Source organism: Pinus tabuliformis, chromosome 2_1 (assembly GCF_031772625.1).
Source record: "Pinus tabuliformis cultivar Carrire ecotype Pingquan chromosome 2_1, CPIR1, whole genome shotgun sequence".
NCBI classification, from domain to species: domain Eukaryota; kingdom Viridiplantae; phylum Streptophyta; class Pinopsida; order Pinales; family Pinaceae; genus Pinus; species Pinus tabuliformis.
In genome coordinates, this window is record NC_142299.1 from 569,145,418 (window position 1) to 569,167,198 (window position 21,781).

Genomic DNA, 21,781 nt, shown 5'->3' on the forward strand with positions numbered 1-21,781 from the left:
TTCTAGATAGCGTGATTTTCATTGAACAACAATGATGAGTCAACCTTCGTTTGTGGATAGCAACCAACCTACATTTGTGGATAGCAACCACTATCCTTATTGTCCAAGTGACATGGTTTTCCTTAAATAATAGTGACGACTCAATTGCATTAACAAATAACAACCAATAATAACTATCCCACTACTAATTTGATAACTAAATTACAATAAATTTTGTCCATCATACAAAATATTAAATATTTCATTAAATATTTCGTAATACAAAATATTAAATATTTCATTAAATCAATTTAGTAAGTAACACGTAATTAAACTCTATCTTAATACGTTAATAAATCCTATTTTCCCGGAGGAAAAATACCATCCTTTTCTATTAATAAAAAAGGGAGTAACTTCTTGTTAATAAATCCAGTTACCTTTCGGACTCCATGGAAGGACCTTTCGGACATCCTGGAAATATGTGGAAACCTTGAAAAGACGTTTGACGTGTAGTTAGTGATTCCCTGAAAAGAGAAGAGTAGCAGGGCTGCCCGCATCTTCACCTACGCTTTTGAGAATCACTTATCTATACGCGTGCTTCAGACGCTGAATATTTCAGCGATGGAATCATGCAAGAATTTATAATTTATTCGCAAGTGGGCCAATGCCACACGATAGTTCAATTATTTTAAACTCTGCCAGACTGCTTGTTTGGCACAAATTCTCAATTCGACTGGTGCACTAATATTAAATTCTTCTGGACTGTTTGTTTGCCACAAATTCTTCATTTGGTAGAAGCTCAGGCCCTGCCTCCCGATCAATTTGCATTCACAGGAGAAGGAAAATGGAAGCGAGTGGTAAGAAGAAAATAGTGATAGGTATAGATGATAGCGAGCAGAGCGTCTACGCGCTACAATGGGTTCTGGAGTATCTGGTAGCTCCCTTCCCTGCAGATTCGCCCTTCAAATTACATCTGGTCCACGCTCGCCCTACTGCAACCAGCGTTCTGCGCTTGGCAGGCCCCGGTAAGCAAAACCCCCAATTTACAAACTCGTGAATTTCTTTTTAAAAACCTTTGTGATCCCAGGGATTCGATCCCGTGACGTCGTTGCAGGCGCGGCGGATGTCCTGCCGACTGTGGAATTGGATCTGAAGAGAATCGGGACCAGAGCCCTGGAACACGCCAAAGGATTATGCCAGAGTAGATCCGTAAGTGCACTGCAATCTTTCAGTCTTTGGCTCCATGGGAATTTTGTTTTATTCAATTCTTTATGTCTATTTGTGGTTGCAGATTCGCGAGTTTGAATCAGAGATGGTGGAGGGCGACGCCAGGAATGTCCTGTGCGAAGCCGTGGACAGGCATGGCGCCGATATCTTAGCGGTGGGCAGCCATGGCTACGGAGCAATCAAGAGGTATAAGATTCTCAGTTCTTCATCTTGATTTCTTCTCTATTAAAGATCAAATTTGTGTGTATATACTATTATTAAATGCCAAATTTTTGTGTGTATACTACATATTTGTGTGTATATACTACATAGTAACTTTTAAAGACCATATTTGTGTGTATATACTACACAGTGACTATTTAAGGCCAATTTTTTGTGTGTATGCTACATATTTGCGTGTATACTACATAGTAACTATTAAAGACCAAATTTGTGCGTATATACTACATAGTGATGGCTGGGGATTCTGGGTCTGAGGTTGTGTATATGTCATGTTTTGCAGGGTGGTTTTGGGGAGTGTCAGCGACTACTGTGCGCATCATGCTAAGTGTACTGTCATGATTATCAAGAAGCCGAAGCACTGATCAGCTTAATTTAAGTGTATCGTTATGATTATCAAGAAAACGAAGCACAGATCATATGAATGTGAAAGATAATTTATTCCCTGCAACTTGCTGTACTGTATTTTCCCTTGTTTTGGTATACTTTTGTGGCCATGTATGAAAGCTCTTGTCTGCAAGCATGATTGAATAAATGAACCTACTACTCACAGCCCATAACTGAAGTCATTGTGGCCAATCCCATGGTTTTATGGGTTGCCACAAGGGCTTGCTTTGTAACATTTGTTGTCATGCATTTGCTCAATAATATATTGAGAGGTTTCCATTTGTCATATTAGTGGTTAAGGTGAATGATTGCCCCTTTTTTAAAAGTTTAAATTTTGTACTTTGCGTAATCATTGTGAAAATATAATTTTATTATTGTAATTTTGGATACAATTTAAGTTTGAAAAAATCTTGATGATTTAAATTAAACAAAGTCAACTATTCAATAATTGATACTAACCATCTTCACATTTTTTAACTATTTATGAAATTTTAAATTAAAAACATAATTAAAAGGAAAAAATACATTATTTATAAAACATTTTGTTGATTAAAAATATGATTTATTGTTTTTTACTGCACTGAAAAGGAATATGAAGGAAAATCCTTCGTATATTTTTTTCAGTCTAATTTTAATATTACTTATTAAATATTATTTGGAAATTAGTAATTTTACAAAATAAGTAATTTATGAAATGTGGTTTTTTAAATGAATAATGAAATTATATATATATATATATATTTCATGTTTTGGTTTTTAATTAAAATTTACTGCTACATTTTTTGAGGTTATAATTTTTTATTATTTGAATTGTATTTTTAAATACATAAATTATTTGAATTGGGTAGATTTTATAATTCAAATTTCTAATTCCAGCAAATTATTATGTGGTTTTAATTAAAATGAACTAGAAAATATAATTGTAGTATTTCATTGTTTACATTGTATTTTTGAATATATAGATTCAATCCATTAAAAAATTTGAAACACTAAGGTTGCCTAAATCATACAACTCAAATCTACAATTCCAACAAATCTTGATTTTGAACTAGCATAGATCTATGTTAAACTAGGATCTATAGAGCCCCAAGAAGGATCAAATCTCTTGAGATGCAAACCTTTTTTAAAGTGCAAAGCTTAAGAAATATTTGCAACCTGAGATTTGATCCCTCTTAACACTTGGTATATCTAGGGTTTATTCAAGTTTTCGTTACACCAAAACCCTTAGGATTTGTTAAACTTCCAAACCCTTACCATTACCTTGAGCGGGTAATTAAGCTCATCCTTGTTGACACTTGCCAGATATGGAGTTTATTGAGGTTTTTTGCCACAGGTTTTCATTACATCGAAACCCCCACTATCACGTGCCTAGAGTGTCCCTCAAGTCAAGTCGAGTCCCTTGAGCATGCAACATCGATGAGGTTCTTTGTAATGCTAATGACCAACTTACAAGTACTTCACTCACAAACTACACCTCTAGCCCTTATACTTCTATCACATGTTAGATATATTATGTTTTTGGAATTAACTTTCAATCTTAACACGACTATAATGCCAAACATTTATGCATCAACATCATGTATCATCCACATGTGCAAGTGTGCTACAATAAAAATGTCGCAGTATAATCTCACAATGTTACATATAAACATCCATGTAAAATGTACATCGATAATGTGTGTGTGTTGAGACACTCCTGGTTCACCCAAATATATATCAATATAACTTATGATATTACTGCAATAAGACAATGTACAACAATGGCCAAAGCCTCCAAATATCCTAGCTCTAGGCTTCCTAAGCCTAACATCCCAATACAATGGAAAAATAACCCCAAGAATCCATACACCCTAGATGAGCGCCCATAGGGTAGGGAAGGGTTCTCAACCAAACCCTTTAAAACATCAAACAAACCTCTACTCCTCGTTGTATATAGGTGTGATATGCCTTCCCCAACCTTTCCCCATAAACATATATCAAACCGGATAAGAAATCACCTTAAAACGAGTGGTTAGGGTCCTTGTCACCTTAACGGATCGTAGAGTCACTCGATCCCTGCTTTTAGACTTGCACTCAAACTTGTGGTTTGATTTCACTTTGCCACACATCTAAAAACCCTTGTACACATCCTCCTTTCCTGTTGAACCAGAATTCCATTCAAAAACCCTCAATCCTACTTGGTTCTTCCTCCACACTACCTCATGGTAGGTAGGTTCTCCTACCCACATATGGAGGTTCCAACATTGGTTTTGGCTTGTACTAGGAAGGTAGGAATAGGTTCGGACTTCCCTCCAAGATGCCCCTCGAATTCCATTCATTTGAGTGTATTTACAACAGTCTTCTGGGTAGTAGGGTGGTGAAGGATCATGTGTCTTCACCTTTCCAACCTAGTTGACATATGCATGCAACCTATAGGGGGCGATTCAAGGTGAGGTTACCACATGTCTCCCTATTCATATTAGAGCCTACCCACATCACTCAAATTATTCCACATGTCCTCCATCATGTGTAACCTCGTCTACCCTAAGTGGTTTCGATCCACCTTACGACCATCCATACAACTTTCTTCCAAAAGGGGGAATGTGCCAAGTGATGAAATGACATGTATAGATAAGGGGATATTGAGGAACACATGAAACAAGTGCCCAAGCCATCTCCAAGGTGATTCCACATCCAATATCTCCCACCAAATGGGTCTAAACATTGCAACCATGCATAATACACAAAGTGAGATCTCTCTCAACCTAGTCGACCCATGCATGCAACCTATGGGGGGCGATTCAAGCTAAGGTTACCACATGTCTCCCTATTCATATTAGAGCCTACCCACATCACTCAAATTATTCCACATGTCCTCCATCATGTGTAACCTCGTCTACCCTAAGTGGTTTCGATCCACCTTACAACCATCCATACAACTTTTTTCCAAAAGGGGGAATGTGCCAAGTGATGAAATGACATGTATAGATAAGGGGATAGTAAGGAACACATGAAACAAGTGCCCAAGCCATCTCCAAGGTGATTCCACATCCAATATCTCCCACCAAATGGATCTAAACATTGCAACCATGCATAATACACAAAGTGAGATCTCTCTCTAAGATGCCTTATGTTCTCTCTCTAAGATGTAAGATGATGACACATGCATCCATAATGCAGAATCCTAACATCCTCCCCCACCAGAAAAAGAAAAAAGAAAAAAGAAAAAAGAAAAAAGAAAAAAGAAAAAAGAAAAAAGAAAAAAGAAAAAATAAATAAATGTTTTTTTCTTTAACAGTGAAGCCCTTCTCAAACCATCCATCACCCAGGCTCATCATAGTATTAACAAGGAAGACTACTCTTCATCTTGACATCTTATCTCATGAGTGCCACCAAACCACCTCCTCGTCACACTACATGAAGACATGAGAGGATGGAGTATCATATCTCCTCTCACTCCAAGATCTCAAAAGAAGAGACATAACTCTAGCCTCCTTAGTCATCTGGATCCCAACACCTCTTCCTAGGTGCCACTTAGGAACCCAAAGTCCTCGTATTCTCTTGTCTAGAAAGTAGGCTCTATCTAGAAGATCCCTCAAAATCCCTTTGTCACCAAGTGATCAATCACAATCCTCACAAGTACCTGCAATACCCAAAGTCATCGTAGAAGGACTCTCCCCTCGAACTTTATTGATAATGTATCAAATTGCAAATGCTACCATGCTAACCACTAAATCTCCATGTGCTAAGCCACCTAAGAACTCAAATTCCCTACTCCGACATAAATCTAACATGTCTTTGCGACTATATACCCCCATGACTTGAACTAATTGGGTGATCAATCAAACCGTAGTGCCCAATTCATGAGAATGCACATCCTCATGTCATCATCAATAGTTTCTACCAAGCAATCTATCACATACTCAACCACAACTACAATTGTCATGGTCCTACTCCATCAAGAAATCCTTCACAAAGTCCAAGTGTTGTGTCTTAGGTACATAGGTCCATCCACACAATGATCTCAAACAAAGGAATCCCATGCCCCATTACTATGAAAACTTCCAAATGAAGTCCATCTAGCAACTCCATGACTCGCGCCATACCCAAGTCCATCAAAAGATCTAAAAACTCACAATCACCAAGTCAATCATGCAATCGTCTCATAATGTCTCGATGTTTACAACCTTGTCTCAAGGTGTTCCATCAAGCCATTCGAATCCATTTCTCCTATCATCAGCTAAGTCTCTCCACTCATCTCACATCACATATGAAAACATTGTGCTCACATCCCTGTGCAGAAGGAAACTCCCACCCACCTCATCATCTCATCTACATACCTAGTGTGGAGGGTGACGCAAGGAATGTCCCGTGCAAAACCATGGATAGGCGTGGCGTCAATATCTTAATGATGGGAGGCCATGGCTATGGAGCAATCAAGGAGCATAAGATTCTTAGTCCTTCATCTTGAGTTCCACTCTATTAAAGACTAAATTTATGTGTATATACTACATAATGATGGCTAGGGATTCTGGAGTTAAGGTTGTGTATATGTCATAGTTTGCAAGGAAGTTTAACTACTATACACATCATGCTAAGTGTACCATCATGATTATCAAGAAATTGAAGCATTAATGAGCTTAATTTAAATATATCATCAAAATTATAAAAAAACCAAACACATATCATATTAATGTGAAAAACCATTTATTCCCTACAACTTATTATATTGTATTTTTCCTTATTTTGTTTTACTTTTGTGTCCATGTATGAAAACGCACGCTTGCTTGCTTGATTCAATATATGAACCTACTCTTCACAACCCATAATTGAAATCATTGTGGCAAATCCCATGATTTTATGGATGGTAATCCGGGCTTGCTTGGTAACATTTGTAATCATGCATTTGTATAATAATACATTCAAAAGGTTTCCATTTGTCTTATTAGTAGGTGTGGTTAAGGTGAAATGGTTGCCTTTTTTGATATGTTTAAATCTTGGATTTTGGGTAATTATTGTGAAAATCTAATTAATCTCAACTATTCAATATTTGATGTTAATGATTTTAACATTTTTTAATTATTAATATATTTTTAAATAAAATATATAATTAAAAATAATAAAAATAAAAAGTAAATATTTATATTATTTAAATTTAAATTTAAAATATAAAATTTATAAAACATTTTAGTAATTAAAAATGAATAATTTTAATTACATAACTTATCTAAACATTTATAAGAAATTGTGTTTTTTTATTGCAATAAAAAATATTAACCATATTCCATGTTTAACAAGAAAATGCTTTGTATATTTTTATCGGTCAAATTTAATATGGCTATTAAATATAATTTTTAAATAAGTAATTTATGAAATGTATTTTATATTCCATGTTTAATAGGAAAATGCTTTGTATATTTTTATCAGTGAAATTTAATATGGCTATTAAATATAATTCTTAAATTTAATATGGCTATTAAATATAATTCTTAAATAAGTAATTTATGAAATGTATTTTATATTCCATGTTTAATAGGAAAATGTTTGGTATATTTTTATCACTCAAATTTAATATTGGTTATTAATATAATTTTTAAATAAATAATTTATGAAATGCATTTTTTTTTAAATTAATAATGAAAAATTTTATATAATTTTTTTTGAAATGTATTTTATGTTTTGATTTTTTTAATACAATTTTTTTGATATTATAAATTTCTATTATTTGAATTGTATTTTTGAATACATAAACGTATTCTTCCCATGAAAAATTTTAGGTTACTCGAATTGCGTAGATTATATAATTCAAATCTACAATTCTAACAAATCACTTTGTGATTTTGCTTAAAATGAACTAGAAAATATTAATTGTAATATTTTATTGTTTAAATTGCATTTTTGAATATATAGATTCAACTCATTAAAATTTTTGAAACACTAAGGTTGTGTAAACCATACAACTCATACATACAATTCCAACAAATCCTACTTGATTTTGAACTAGCATATATCCATGTTAAACTCGGATTTATAAAGCCGTGATAGGGATCAAATCTCTTGAGATGCAAACCTCTTTTAAAGTGCAAAACTTAAGAATTGTTTGCAACTAGAGAGATTTGATCCCTCTTGACACTTGATATATCTCGGGTGTATTGAGATTTACATAACACACAATCCCCCAGGCTTTAGTAAACTTCCAAACCCTTTCCATTATCTTAAGTGGGTAATTAATCCCATGCCCCTTGACACTTGATAAATTTGGACTTTATTGAGGTTTTATGTCACAGGTTTACCAAATCCCCCAACGTCATGCTCCCAAAGCATCCATTGAGTCAAGGTGCATTGAGTCCTCTGAGCATGCAACACTGGCGAGGTTCCTTGTAATGGCAATAACCAACTTACAAGTACTTCACTCCCATACTACACCTCTAACCCTTTTACATCTATCACATGTTAGATATATTATCTTTGCAGAATTAACATTCAATATTAAAATAAATATAATGTCAAATATTTATCCATCACCATCATGTATCATCCACATGTACAAGTTTGCTACAATAAAAATGTTACAATGTTGCGTATAAACATATATGTGAATTGTACACCAATGATGTGTGTGGGGGGAGTCGCTCCTGGTCCACCCAAATATATATCAATATAACATATGGTATTACTACAATAATACATTGTACAACGATGGCCAAAACCTCCAAGTATCCTAGGTCTAAGCTTCCCAAGCCTAACCTCCCAATACAATGGAAAAATACCCCCAAGAATCCTCACACCCTAGGTGAGCACCATTAGGGTAGGGAAAGGGTTCTCAACCCAATCCTCGCAAACATCAATCAAACCTATAATATGGTTGTATATAGGGGCAATAGGCCCTCCCCAACCTTTCCTCGCAATCGCATAAGAAATCACCTTAAAACGAGTGGTTAGGGTCTTTGTCACCCTAACAGGTCGTAGAGTCACCCAACCCCTATTTCAAGACTTACACTTGAACCTATGTTCTAATTTCACTTTGCCACATGTCCAGAAACCCTTGTACACATCCTTCTTTTCTTTTGCATCAAAATTCCACTCAGAAACCCTCAATCCTACTTACTTCTTCTTCCACTCTACCTCATAGGTAGGTAGTTTCTCCTTCATGTATATGGAGGTTCTAGCTATGGTTTTGGCCTGAAGGAAGGAATAGATTCAAAATTCCCTTCAGGTTTCCCGTCAAATGTGATTTTTTTTAGTGTATTTATAGTGGTTTTGTGGGTGGTAGGGTGGTGAAGGATCATGTCTCTTCACCTTTCCATGCTAGTTGACTCGTGCATGCAACCAACGGGGTGGCGGTTCAAGGTTAGGTCACTGCATGTCTCCATGTTCATATTAGAGCCGACCCTTGTCACTTAAATTCATCCACATGTCCTCCATCATGCACAAACTCATCCACCCTAAGTGGTCCCCATCCACCTTACAACCATCCATGTGACTTTCTTCCAAAGGGGGAATGTGCCAAGTGATGAAATGACATGTATAGCTCACATGATAGTGAGGAACACATGAAACAAGTGCCCAAGCCATCTCAAAGGTGATTCCACATCCAACCTCTCTCATTAAACGTGTCCAAATCACAACCATGTGTCACACACAAAGAGAGATCTCTCTCTAATATGACTTGCATTATCTCTCTAAGATGCAAGTTGATGGCACACAAATCCATAGTTCAGAATCTTGGCATTCTCCCCACATTCTCCCCCACCAAAAAAAAAATCATCCTCAACAACGAAGCCCTCAACAAACCATCCATCACGAAGACTCATCATCATTATTGAAAAGGAAGAATGATCTTCATCCTGACACTCTATTCCACGAGTTCCACCAAAAAACCTCAACATTGCACTATATAAAGGCATGAGAGAATGAATGAGGATATATCCTCTCACTCCAAGCTCTCAAAATAAGAGACATGTCTCTAGCCTCCTTAATCATCTCAATCGCAACACCTCCTCCTAAGTGTCACTTAGGAACCCAAAGTCCACTATACTCTCTCATCCATAAGGTAGGATCTATTTAGAGGATCCCTCAAAATCACTTTGTCATCAAGTGATCAATCACAATCCCTTGCAAGTACCCACACTACCCAAAGTCATCAGAGAAGGAATCTCCCCTCAAACTTTTTCTACAATGTATCACGCTGCAACTACTACCATGTTGATCACTAAATCTCCAAGTGTGAAGCCACTTGTTAACTCTAAAGCCCCACTCCAACATAAATCTAGTGTGTCTCTGCACACTATATACCCCCATGAATCGAACTAATTAGGTGATCAATCAAATTGTAGAGCCCAACTCATGAGAATGCACATCCTCATGTCCTCGTCAATTGTTTCTACTAATAAATATTTTCCATACTCAACCACAATTACAATCGTCATGGTCCTACTCCATAAATAAAACCTCCACAAAGTCCAAGTGTTGTGCCTTAGGTACATAGGTTCATCCACACAATGGTCTCAAACAAAGGCATCCCATGCCCCTCTCACTGTGAAGACCTCCAAATGAAGACCATATAGCAACTCCACACCCTGCTCCATACCCAAGTCCATGGAAAGATCTTGAAACTCATAATCGTGAAGTCAATCATGCAATCCTATCGTGATGTCTTAATTTTTACAACCTCATCTCAAGGTGCTCCATCAATTAATCCAGATCAATTGCTCTATCATCAGCCAAGTCTCTCCACTCCTCATCTCTCATCTAATATGAAAACGTGTTTCTCACATCTCTATGAAGAAGGTGATTCCCACTCACCTCCTAATCTCATCTACATACCAAGTGGTCTCTATAGATCTTAAAATCCTCCTCATCAAGTGTAAACACCCCAACTTCACCTCAGTGAAGTGTTCAATTGTTAATCCATTCTCTCTTGTATATTTAGATAAATGGGATAAAAAAAATTCCATTCAAATTATCAGAACTCATAGTAGACATCACCATCATCTTCATCTCGGTGAGATGTTTCCGGTGATCAAAAAATTTGTCCAATTTGGACTTCTAAATCTTAAGTTATACTCCTTTAAAGTTTCAATATTTAAAATTATTCTTTCCTCTTTCCCACCACGTGGTGCCCACATGGCATATCACCCTGATATACATATGTAGAGGTCATTATCAGTGTGTCCTGTAAGCAACTCCAGCCATATGGCCATGATGTAACAGGGATCCACATACTATGCGACATCGTCCCATATGATATAACCCTAATATATTCATATATGAATGTGTCTTGGCACTTGCGCCACTCCGTACCATATAATATATGATCATATTCTTACACTTATTCCATATGTTTCGGGACTCATGTATAGACTATCTCATTTATAAATATATATATATATATAAGTGTCTGAGCATTCCAATACCACCATTCATCCGATAGTTAAGGTTGAAGGATCATATCAATGGCGGAGGGTGATTATGCTACCCCACCCCCCCCCCCCCCCCCCCTAATGTCATTTGGGGGGGGGGTGACTCCACTATTGCGCTTCTGACTCAACATTCCACGTGATGATCTAACAACTCATCATAAGGCTAATCATCCTATAGCATGCAGGGGCTCACCCCCTCCCTGTTGACATCATAGGGGGAGGGGGGGGGATTCCACCATCGTCATTCATTCCTCAATGTAATATTCGTCATTAAATCAAACTCCACACAACAACACACACACACACACACACAAACACACACACACACACATATATATATAGTTTGCGCTCGGGAGTATATGCTTATAAACATAAATGACACCCTATAATGTGATGGTGATGTGGTTCAATGGGAGTTCGAGTTGGAGGTTCGCCCAACCTTGGGTAATAGTTATTTCCTCTACTACATTGGACCCTAACCTGACCTTCCAACCCCTCGATACACTTGTAAGGTTAGCCCGACCTCTGCCATTTGTCAAGGTCATGAGTCGGCCCCGACCTCCACTCACTCGACAAGACCATAGGATCAACCCTAACCCCGACCCTCTGACCCTTCTCATAAGGACATGTTCATATGCTTGGTAATGAGGGTTGAAGTGAGGGAGCTAGCTAATGATAAGGCCCATATAAAAACACATCCCACGTGTTATTTTCCATTGTGATGCAATGTGTTTGGGTTGTGAATAGGATAAGGAAACCGTCCTGCATGCAAATGGCATATACTTGGTTGAGATCATAGTGGTTTTTCCTTGAAACATGGGTAGAGATTTTTATGAGGATCTCAATCATGGCACAACCACAATGGTTCTATAATCATTTGGACCTGCATCAAAGTTCGACCATTTTCATTGAGGTTTTGTGAGGCATACATGGGTGCTATCCCTCCTGAGCTTACAATCAAGTTACCCCCTTCAGGTTTTTGATGGCTAAAAGACAAGGCACATAATAGGGATTTGTCCATCTAGACTAGGGACTTGTCCATTTAGACCAAGGATTTATCCATTCAGACTCTTTGAGGTCTACAAACAAAACAAAAAAGGATATGTTGCCCTGATTGAGTCAACCATTTCCCATGTGGCTTCCTTGGGCCCAAAGCACCTCCACTATAGTTTGACTTGCTCTATTGCTTGATTCCATAGCGTAATTCTCCTCTGATATAGGATGCATAGTGGTTCTAGTTGGAACTCTCCCTTTGGTTCCACTTGTAGCACAAACCAATAAATCAAATTGTTATGGATATCTTCTTCTTTGATGTGCACTTGATGATACCTGAACCTCTAATCGATCTCGGAGAATATTGTTGCTCCACTTAGTTGATCGAATAAATCATCAATCTGTGGCAACAGGTATCACTTCTTGATTGTTACTTTATTTAATCGCCTTTAATCAATACAAAGTTGGAGAGTACTGTCCTTTTTCTTCACAAATAACACTATAGCTTCCCATAGTGACACACTTGGCCATATGTAACCTTTATCAAGAATCTCTTTTAGCTACAATTTTAGCTCAACCATCTTCAACGTACTCATCCAGTATGCTACATGTTTAGTAATTTAATTAACCTTAAATTAATTGCATAAATTATCATCCAGGGCTAGTAAGATGATGAAGTGTAAGTGCATTGTATGTGCTAGAAGTCATTGGTTACTCACACAAATTCTAAATTAAGTTGAGTTATCAAAATATAAGTTCTAAATTAAGTTATTGAAATGTGCATGAGTAAAGCAACTATTCCTAGAAAATAAAATGATCATACTCTTTTATCAAAGACTACTTATGGAAAATCTCACACTTTGTTTCAAAAGGAAAATATCACAACTCTACATATAAGTAAATCAATCCCACACCTATTGTAAATGAAAATTAATTGCACTCTTATAAAAATTATATCTAATTATAAAATCCACACAACCAATAAAAATCTCAGACTTATAAATCAATCTCACACTTGTAAAATGAAACTCAATTCATAAAACAGACACACTCTTCTATTTATGTGAGATATGTTTTGTAAGAATTAGCTAATTTATCAATATAACACACTCTTGCATAAACTGAATCTCTGCTTAAATATGTTCACACTTTCTCATTTATAAATCACTCATGCTTGAAATATAACCTGCAAACAAATCCTTTGTTTTACGAAATACAGTTTTACTCTAAGTACAAACTCACACTATATTTGTCACTATTGTTAAACTTAATTCACGTGCATATATAAACAAAAGAGAAGGTTAGTCAAGCTATCATAATTTGAATCTAAAATAATTTAAAAGTGCATCTACTCAATTGAACATAAAGCTTATGAAATTACATAGAAACTCTATCTACTGAAGATAAATAAAAATCCTTACTGCTTGAGGGGACCCACCACGAGAAGAAGGTAATCAAGCTATCAATCAAACAATCAACCAAGCATCAATATGGAAAGGTTCTTCATAAACTGAATTAAAAACAGAGTTTTAAGTCTTCACTGCGTATACATAAAATCACTGTGTTTATGTCTGTTGCGAGGTCTTTTTATAAAGCCTGTATCATTAAATGTTCAGAGCTCTATGCCTAACCTTGCTAACAGAATGCTAAAATTAACTATGAAAATATAACATAACAAAATTCGCTCATGATTTTCTATTAACAAAGAAAATCGTGAGGCGTATATCTCGTTCCTCGCTCGCTTGTTATAGCTGGTAGAGTTGACTTTATCCTTGACCACGTAACTAGAAGCTTCATTTATCAATCTGGTTCATGAAGGTAGGAGGGAATCATTGAGTGCATTGATCGCCATCTTTCCATATATTTCGCTCTCCAGCTGGCACCTTGGAACTTATCAAACCATGGACTTGGCTAAGGAATTAGACAGTAGTTGCATAATCATCCCAATTCGATAGCTAAAGAAAATATTAGACTAAACATTACCAACTTATGAAATATAAGACAATTATATACCATCCATGCCATAGATCCTATGATTTGATGCCCATTGAGTGATTATGATGGTCAAAGAAGAATAAGATAGGTGAAAAAGGGTGTCAAAAAGAAACAATTATGAGGCTCAACATTCCCCCACACAGAGGTCATTGCATGTCCTCATGTAGAAATTCAAAATTGATAACCTTTCTCTGTCACTGTACTCCTTCAGAAACTTGAGCCAGAACATCCAAGTTTGTTTCATTTACCTTCTTCTTAGCAACTGCCATCTTGGGCTTCTTCATCATAAATTTTTATTTCAAACTTATGACCTTCCTATTGAGAAACTTGTTCTTTTCTTTTAACTTTTTATTCTTATCATACCACGAAGCAAGATGTAAGAGAAGGTTTTCATTTTATGTCCTTTGTATTTCATTCTTCTCTTTCAATGTTTCATGTTCCTACTTTAAGTGTTTGTTTAGTGTCTCCAATTCAAAAATTTCTTGTTTGAGAGTATTCACAATTGGAGGTTCTTGTGGACTATCAGACTGAATTCCTTGATTTGAGGATGTAGTGGCTTCTTTTGTAGCTTTCTTCTCCAGAGACTCAATGCAGTCATATATCTCCTGTTGGACTGGGTCAATCTCTGGTGTTCTTCTCATTGTATTAGCGATTGGTAATGAAACTGGTGATAAAGTTGGTGATGGAAATATAGGCGATGGAATCTTTAGTTCTTCATCTTCTTCCAAGTTGAAAAAAATCTACAGATTGTCACTGATGATTTCTTGAGTCTAGCACTTCTCCTAACAATAGATGAATTTTTAGTAAGAGGAGTTTTCTTTTGAACTTTTTCTTGTTCAGTTTTTGCCTGTTCCATTTCCTCTGATTCCTTTCTATACATACTTCCTTCCTTCCTTGCCACTATTTTTTTTTGTTTCCTTTGTTTTCTTTTTGGGTGTATTTTCCTCTTTTTCACTAGCTTTCTTTCTTCTAAAACCTTTCTTCTTTATGTTTTCTAAAACATTTACAAGGGGAATTTCATCTTCTAAATGTTGCTCTAGTTGTGGAAGTGGGTTATCAGTAGGGTTTTCAGACAATTTTCTTCTGCTTCTCTTTACCTTACTACTACTAGGTTCTTCTTGCTCTATTTCCTTAAAATGATTTCTAATTAGAAAAATCTCCCATTTATCTCCTAATTTCTCAAGATGGGCTTCAATAAGCATTTTTACAAGACCATGATGATACATAGTATTTTCAATGAACTGTATTTTTCTTTGAGTATTTCTAGACATCTTCCTCAAGCTATTAAGTAGAAAATAGGGTAAATTGATTTCATTTCCTTCAAGAAAGTGCATCATTAAACAGACATGGTAGAAAAACATGCTATCGAATCTACCCTCACAAGTAATGAACTTCTGAATAACTAACAATAAATTCCTCCATTTACTTTTGAGAGTTGTGCCTGGAATACCCTTTTTAAAGATAGTAGTATTCATACTTGGATTCTTTAGAAATGTCTTCCATTCATTCCCTTCAATTCCCCTATTTTTTAACCACCTTTTGCCAACCCTAGGTAGTCTAGTTACCTCGAGCATGAAGGATTTTGTCACCACTATTTTGATGTCCCCGACTTTTGCTTTAGTTCCATCAAAGACTCGGGCAAAATATTTGGTTGCCTCTCTATCATAGCCATCCATTTTTTCTATAAAATCCAATCACTACGCTTGTTGTAGCATCTTCTTGACCTGTGGGTATCGTTCCATAAATTTCTTCCCATTTGGCTCTATTCTAACAATGACTCCCATGTTGGTGAAGTTTTACTCCACAATTGCTTCTTTGATAGGGTTTTGGAATGATGTTAGTTTCGGAAATATGAGTATGGACGAGAGTGAAATGGTAAATGAGTATAATGGCTCTTGAGAAAATAGAGCATGAATGGATATGAGGGAGTGGAATTATCAATGAAACAGGGTTTTGAAAATGAAGTGTTTGTGTAATGATCAATGGCAAATGGGATTTTTCGGCTAATTTCATTGATATGACATGATATTTATAACTCTGTCCGAATTAATCACTATTTCGAATGGAGGTACAACGTCTATATTATTTCATAATCTAATTTTTTTATCTTTTAATTATTAAATCCAATATGTGCATACCTTCAAGTTTTTTATTCTAATACCTGATTATTCTTTTTTAATTATCCTCAGATGCTTTCAATTGTAGGCTTGATCATTCCCTTCTACTAGAATCTTCAATTATCCCAGTCAGTTATTCCTGTCCATATCAGCTACAAAATTTAGTCAAACTGCAGATTCTCAACAATTATGTAGCTACTTATTCTAAAAACAAAAAGAGGGATATAAAGAAAATGGGGATTAGACTAGGATTGAAAAAGAAAATTTACGGTGCCAAGAATACTTGGTTTTCATCCTAAATTTATGTATAAACATGCCAACAGAGTTGTTTTCATGTTTATACAATTTTACTATTTTTTTTCATATTTTTTTTTTAAGAAAACAATTTTTTTTACGAATCAAGTTGGAGAGGAAGGAAAACCCTTCCTAATCATCTTCAAATCAAAATTGTCTTGCAGGTTTTTAACAAATTCTTCCTTTGTCAGTGGCTTGTGATAAATTCAATTGATGACCATTCACAAGGAAGGTCACTCTTTCTTCATCAATGGTTCTGATCCTGACTGCACCATTATCAAAGATAGTTTCAATCTCATAAGTCCCAAGCCAATGAGTTTGGAATTTTCCTTGGAAATATTTAAACTTTGAGTCAAAAAGTAATGCCCAATCTCCTGGCTGAAATTTTCTCTTCTTTATGTACTTTTCATGCAACCTGCATCTTTGTTGTTGAACTATGTTGGTTTTTTGAATAACACCTGTTTTATCTCATCTAGTTTATTTAGCTGCTCCATTCTTTGTTTTTGTGCTTCAGATAGGTCAAGACCTAATTTAACTGTTGTCTTCAATGTCTTTACCTAGAACTCAATAGGAAATAAGACTTGCTTCCCATAAACAATTTCATAGGGAGTATGTCCTGTAGTGTTTCTCCATGTGGTATGGTATGCCCATAAATCTTCTAGAAGCTTTTCTGCCCAATCTACTCTATGCAAATGCACGGTCTTAGTAAGAATTGCTTCAATTACTTTATTGGGGGATTCCACTTGTCCATTTTCCCGTGGATGATATGGAGTGGACTTCCGACGTTTGATTTTATATTCCTCCATTATCTTTTGTACCAACTTGGATTTAAATTGAGTTCCTTGATCTGTCACAATTTCCCTTGGGACACCAAAACGAGTAAAAATATCCTCAAAAATAAATGAAGCTACAACATATTGAGTTGTAAAAGAAAGTGATTTAGCTTCTACCCATTTTGTAACATAATCAGTGCAAACAAGAATGTACCTTTTTTGTCTGAATGGTGGTTTAATTGGACCAACAAAATCTAGAACCCATTTCTCAAAAGGTTCAATGTGTACCTAAGGTTGTAGAGGAATTTCATCTGAAGGAACATGTTTCCCCATTCTTTGACAACTATCACATCTCTTTACATATTCTTTGGCATCCTTGAAAAAGGAAGGGCAATAATATCCTAAGACAATGCTTTCATAAGCATTTCTTTTATCAGCGAAGTGTCCTCCACATGGTTCATCATGACAAGCCTTTAATATATTTGGTACTTCATCTTCTCTAGCACATGTTCAATTAATCAGATCTAGCCCTGTTTTGTATAATTCTCCATTTATCCACGAGTAAGATACACTAATTTGGATTACCTTTCTTATCTCTCGAGGAGACAAATATAATGGTAACTTCCCTGTAGCCAAATAGTTAGCAATATCTGCAAACTAGGTAGATTTAGTAGATGCTACAATTAAATATTCATGAGGAAAATTGTCTTCTACAGGTACATCATTATTATCATTTTGAATCCTTGATATAAAGTCAACAACTGTATTTTGTTTTACAGGTCAATCCAAAATAGTAACAATGAATTTTTGTAACAACAATAACCATCTTGTAATTCTACCATTAGTAATTTGTTTATTCATTAAGTACCTAATTGTAGAATGATCTCTATGTATAAAGGTTTCATAGCGAGTGATATAATGTCTGAATTTTTTTATGGCATGGACAACAAGTGAAAACTCCTTTTCTGTTACAGTATAATTTAACTCTGTAGGAGTCAAATTTTTACTAGTAAAGTAAATGGCATAAGGAGTTAAATCCTTTTGTCCTAGTACAACTCCAAATGTTGTATTTGAAGCATCGATTGAAATGGGAAAAGGTAATTTCTAGTTTGGTCCTCTTAGAATGGGTGCTTCAGAAACCTTTTCTTTCAATGTTCAAATCTTTTTGGCAATCAGAATTCCAATTGAATTCACAATCTTTTGTGAGAAATTTGAAAAGTGGAGATGCAATTTTTGTAAAGTTTTCTATGAATCTTCTATAGTAACCAGTGAAACCAAGAAAACTTCTAACATCCTGTTGACAAGTTGGAATTGATAATTTGGAAATAATTTCTACTTTAGATGTGCCCACTCTAATTCTATTTCTTGAAATATAGTGTCCTAAAACAATCCCCTCAGTAAACATCATAAAACATTTTTCATGGATTAATGATAGGTTTGTTTCGTTACATTTAATGAGAACTTCTTTCCAAATTTTTAAGAGATTCTTCAAAATAATTTCCATAGACAATAGTCATCCATGTAAACTTCCACACAATCATGAATTAGATTTAAAAAAAAAAAAAAAAAATCCTAAAACTTCCCTTTGTAATGTTGCAGGTGCATTACCCAACCCAAAATGAAGTACTCGGTAGGCATACATTCCCCATGGACAGGTAAAAGTGGTTTTATCTTGATCTTTTGGAGCTACTTGGATCTGGTTATATCTACTAAAACCATCTAGAAATGAGAAATATTGCTTTCCTGCCAATGTGTCTAAAACTTGATCTATGAAAGGAAGTGGAAAATGATCTTTTAAGGTATATTTATTCAATTCCCTATAGCCAATGCATACTCTCCATTTTCCATTATTTCAAATTACCAATGGCGAAACTCATTGGCTACCTAATATTGGGTAAATGAAATTCACATTTAACAATTTTTGTAATTCCTCTTTAATAGTTTCTCTCAAATTTGGATTCATTCTTCTCTGAGGTTGTCGAATTGGTTTAGCATTTTCTTCAATGTAAATATGATGTATACAAGTATTAGGATAAATTCATTTCATGTCACTGTATTCCCATGCATAAGCAGAGGAATGTTCTTGTAACATCTTTATTAAGTCTTTCTTTTGAAATTCTTCCAGATTATTATTAATATTCAAAGCTCTTTCTGGGAAGATTTCTATTGGAGAATTGCCAAAATTTTCCATAGAATGTAAAGATAATTGATGAGATAATAAATATTCAATATTGCATTGTTCTTGAAAACTTTGATTAGATTCACAATATGAGGAAGACTCATTATTTTCCATTAAATTCAAAATCTAATCTTCTTCATCTATTTTTGAAGTAACAAAGATTGGTCGTATATCAATATCATCATCTATCCATTCTTCACTTTCTACTTCTATTGTTGTTTTTGCAGGAGGATATAATGTGAATTTTTTTGTTGAAATTCCATTAGAAATAAACATATCACCAGATCTACAACTTATAAAAGCATCAGTTGTAGCTAACCATGGTCTTCCTAGAATCAATGGATGTCCTCCTAAATTACTCTTGGGTGTTAGAATCATAAAATCAATAGGATACTCCCAAGAATCTAAGGATACAAATATGTCTTCTAATACACCATCAGGTTTAATAACATATATGTTTGTTAATTGCAACAATGTAGGTGTATATTGAAGATTAGGAAGTTTCAATTGATTCATAGTTTGTTTACTCATGATGTTTATAGTTGCTCCTAAATCAATCAATGTATTTGGAATTTCAATACCATTGATATGTGTTTTCACAATGGGACTTCTTGGATCAAGGTATTTCTGAATTTTTGTTTTTCCCATCATGATATCTGCAATTTTTCCAACTAACTGAATTCTTTTGATTTTTTTTCTCTTTCTTCCTGGCCTTTTAATACTCAATTCTCTAATTGTCTTTGCAAAAATTGGTATTTCCTTAATGACTTGTAGCAAAGGGATTTCTATGCAAAATTTCTTAAGTTCATTTAACATATCACAATCAAGCAATAAAATCTGTTTTTCTAGCCCTTTATTAATTTTTAATCTTTCAGGAAAAGGTGGTGTTTGGACAGATACTGAAGGTTGTTATATGATAGGAATTGAGTTTATTGGAATATTATCAGAATGTACAAGGGTAGTTTGTTTTTGAGATTTTTCTTCTTGACTAAGAGACTTTTCTTTTTCAGAGGGATTCTCCTTTTCGGATTCATGAATAACAATTGATGGGGACTTCTTTTCCAATACTCTACCATATTTAAGTTGGACATTATTTAGATCTAGTGGAGTTATCATGTAGGTTTGGAAATTTTGTCCTTCCATATTGTAAACAAATTGTGAATTTTTATTATTATTTGGATTTGGAAGTGCTTAAGGAGACAATTTGATTTTGGTCTTTGTGGGAATGGTAATGAAAGTTGTGGAATTTGATTCTGAGGTTGAATTGGTTGAACATGTTGAGGAAAATATTGTGGTGGAAAAATGGGATAAGGTTGTTGATATTGAGGATATTTTCCATCCTTATGCCCAAGGTTGAGGCCAAGATTTCCAAGGCATGGGTGCAGTCCAATTGTTTTTTGATGGTTGTGCAAATGCTTAAGTGTTAAATCCTTGAGTCATATTTGGTTGTGAATTTTGCCGTGGTCTCTTAACAATAAAACAGAGGGTATCTACTTGATTTGGTAGTATTTTCTCTTGATAAGCAACTTTAAGACTTGGTATTGAAGGAAAATTCTTTTGTATCATGATTTTCTGCACATATAACAAAGGTTTCTACACTTTTAAGTGAAGAAGGCATTTTCTCAGAGCATGTTTCTTTCTACATTTGGAACAAAAGATTGACAATGCAACATTTTCAACATTTTTCTTGTTTTTCACATTAAGGGCATCTATTTGTTCACTAAGACTTCCTAAAAATTTTGTTTTAAAATTTTCAAGAAAAGTGCCTAATTCAACCCTACTTACAGTCCCAGTTCTAGATTTATTAATTCTAGACATGAGAGGATCTCTTGGATTTTTCTCAGATCTTTCCTTACCTCTTGAAATGTGTATGCACAACTCACAAATTTCTCCAAATGATAACTGAGAAATATCTCCCTTACCCATCAAATTGAGAATATCAATCTACTCATCTCTGATGAATTTTAATAAGAGAGATTTCAAATTTTCTTCATCTAATTCATGGATTTTAAGCCTTTTAACATTATAAGCAAATCTTTCAATGAAATCTTCAAGATTTTCATCTTCTTTCTGCATCATTTTAAAGACTTCATCCTTAAAATTATGAAATAATCCTTATATTTCTCTAAGAATGTAGTTTTCATTTCTTTCCATGTTCTTATAGAGTGTGCTCCTAAGCCCATGAACCATTTTAATGTTGCATCCTTAAGAGTTGCT

General features: G+C 34.9%; 1 protein-coding gene across 1 annotated transcript; it reads left to right on the forward strand.

Annotated features, from left to right (window-relative positions):
• The first annotated feature begins 458 nt into the window (after window positions 1-458).
• LOC149201716 (universal stress protein PHOS32-like) lies at window positions 459-2,098 on the forward strand. The gene is made up of 4 exons (XM_089399802.1): window positions 459-1,004; window positions 1,094-1,188; window positions 1,271-1,392; window positions 1,709-2,098. Exons 1-4 carry the CDS (start codon window positions 824-826, stop codon window positions 1,788-1,790), a joined length of 480 nt encoding a protein of 159 aa, XP_089255928.1. The 5' UTR covers window positions 459-823; the 3' UTR covers window positions 1,791-2,098.
• Window positions 2,099-21,781: the final 19,683 nt, after the last annotated feature.

What these genes read in the sequence shown, in the direction of transcription:
- LOC149201716 (XM_089399802.1), top strand. Translation starts at nt 824, where the DNA reads ATGGAAGCGAGTGGTAAGAAGAAAATAGTGATAGGTATAGATGATAGC. An exon ending in GATTATGCCAGAGTAGATCC is followed by an intron (nt 1,189 to 1,270) that starts GTAAGTGCACTG and finishes TTGTGGTTGCAG; the next exon opens with ATTCGCGAGTTTGAATCAGA. An exon ending in GGCTACGGAGCAATCAAGAG is followed by an intron (nt 1,393 to 1,708) that starts GTATAAGATTCT and finishes CATGTTTTGCAG; the next exon opens with GGTGGTTTTGGGGAGTGTCA.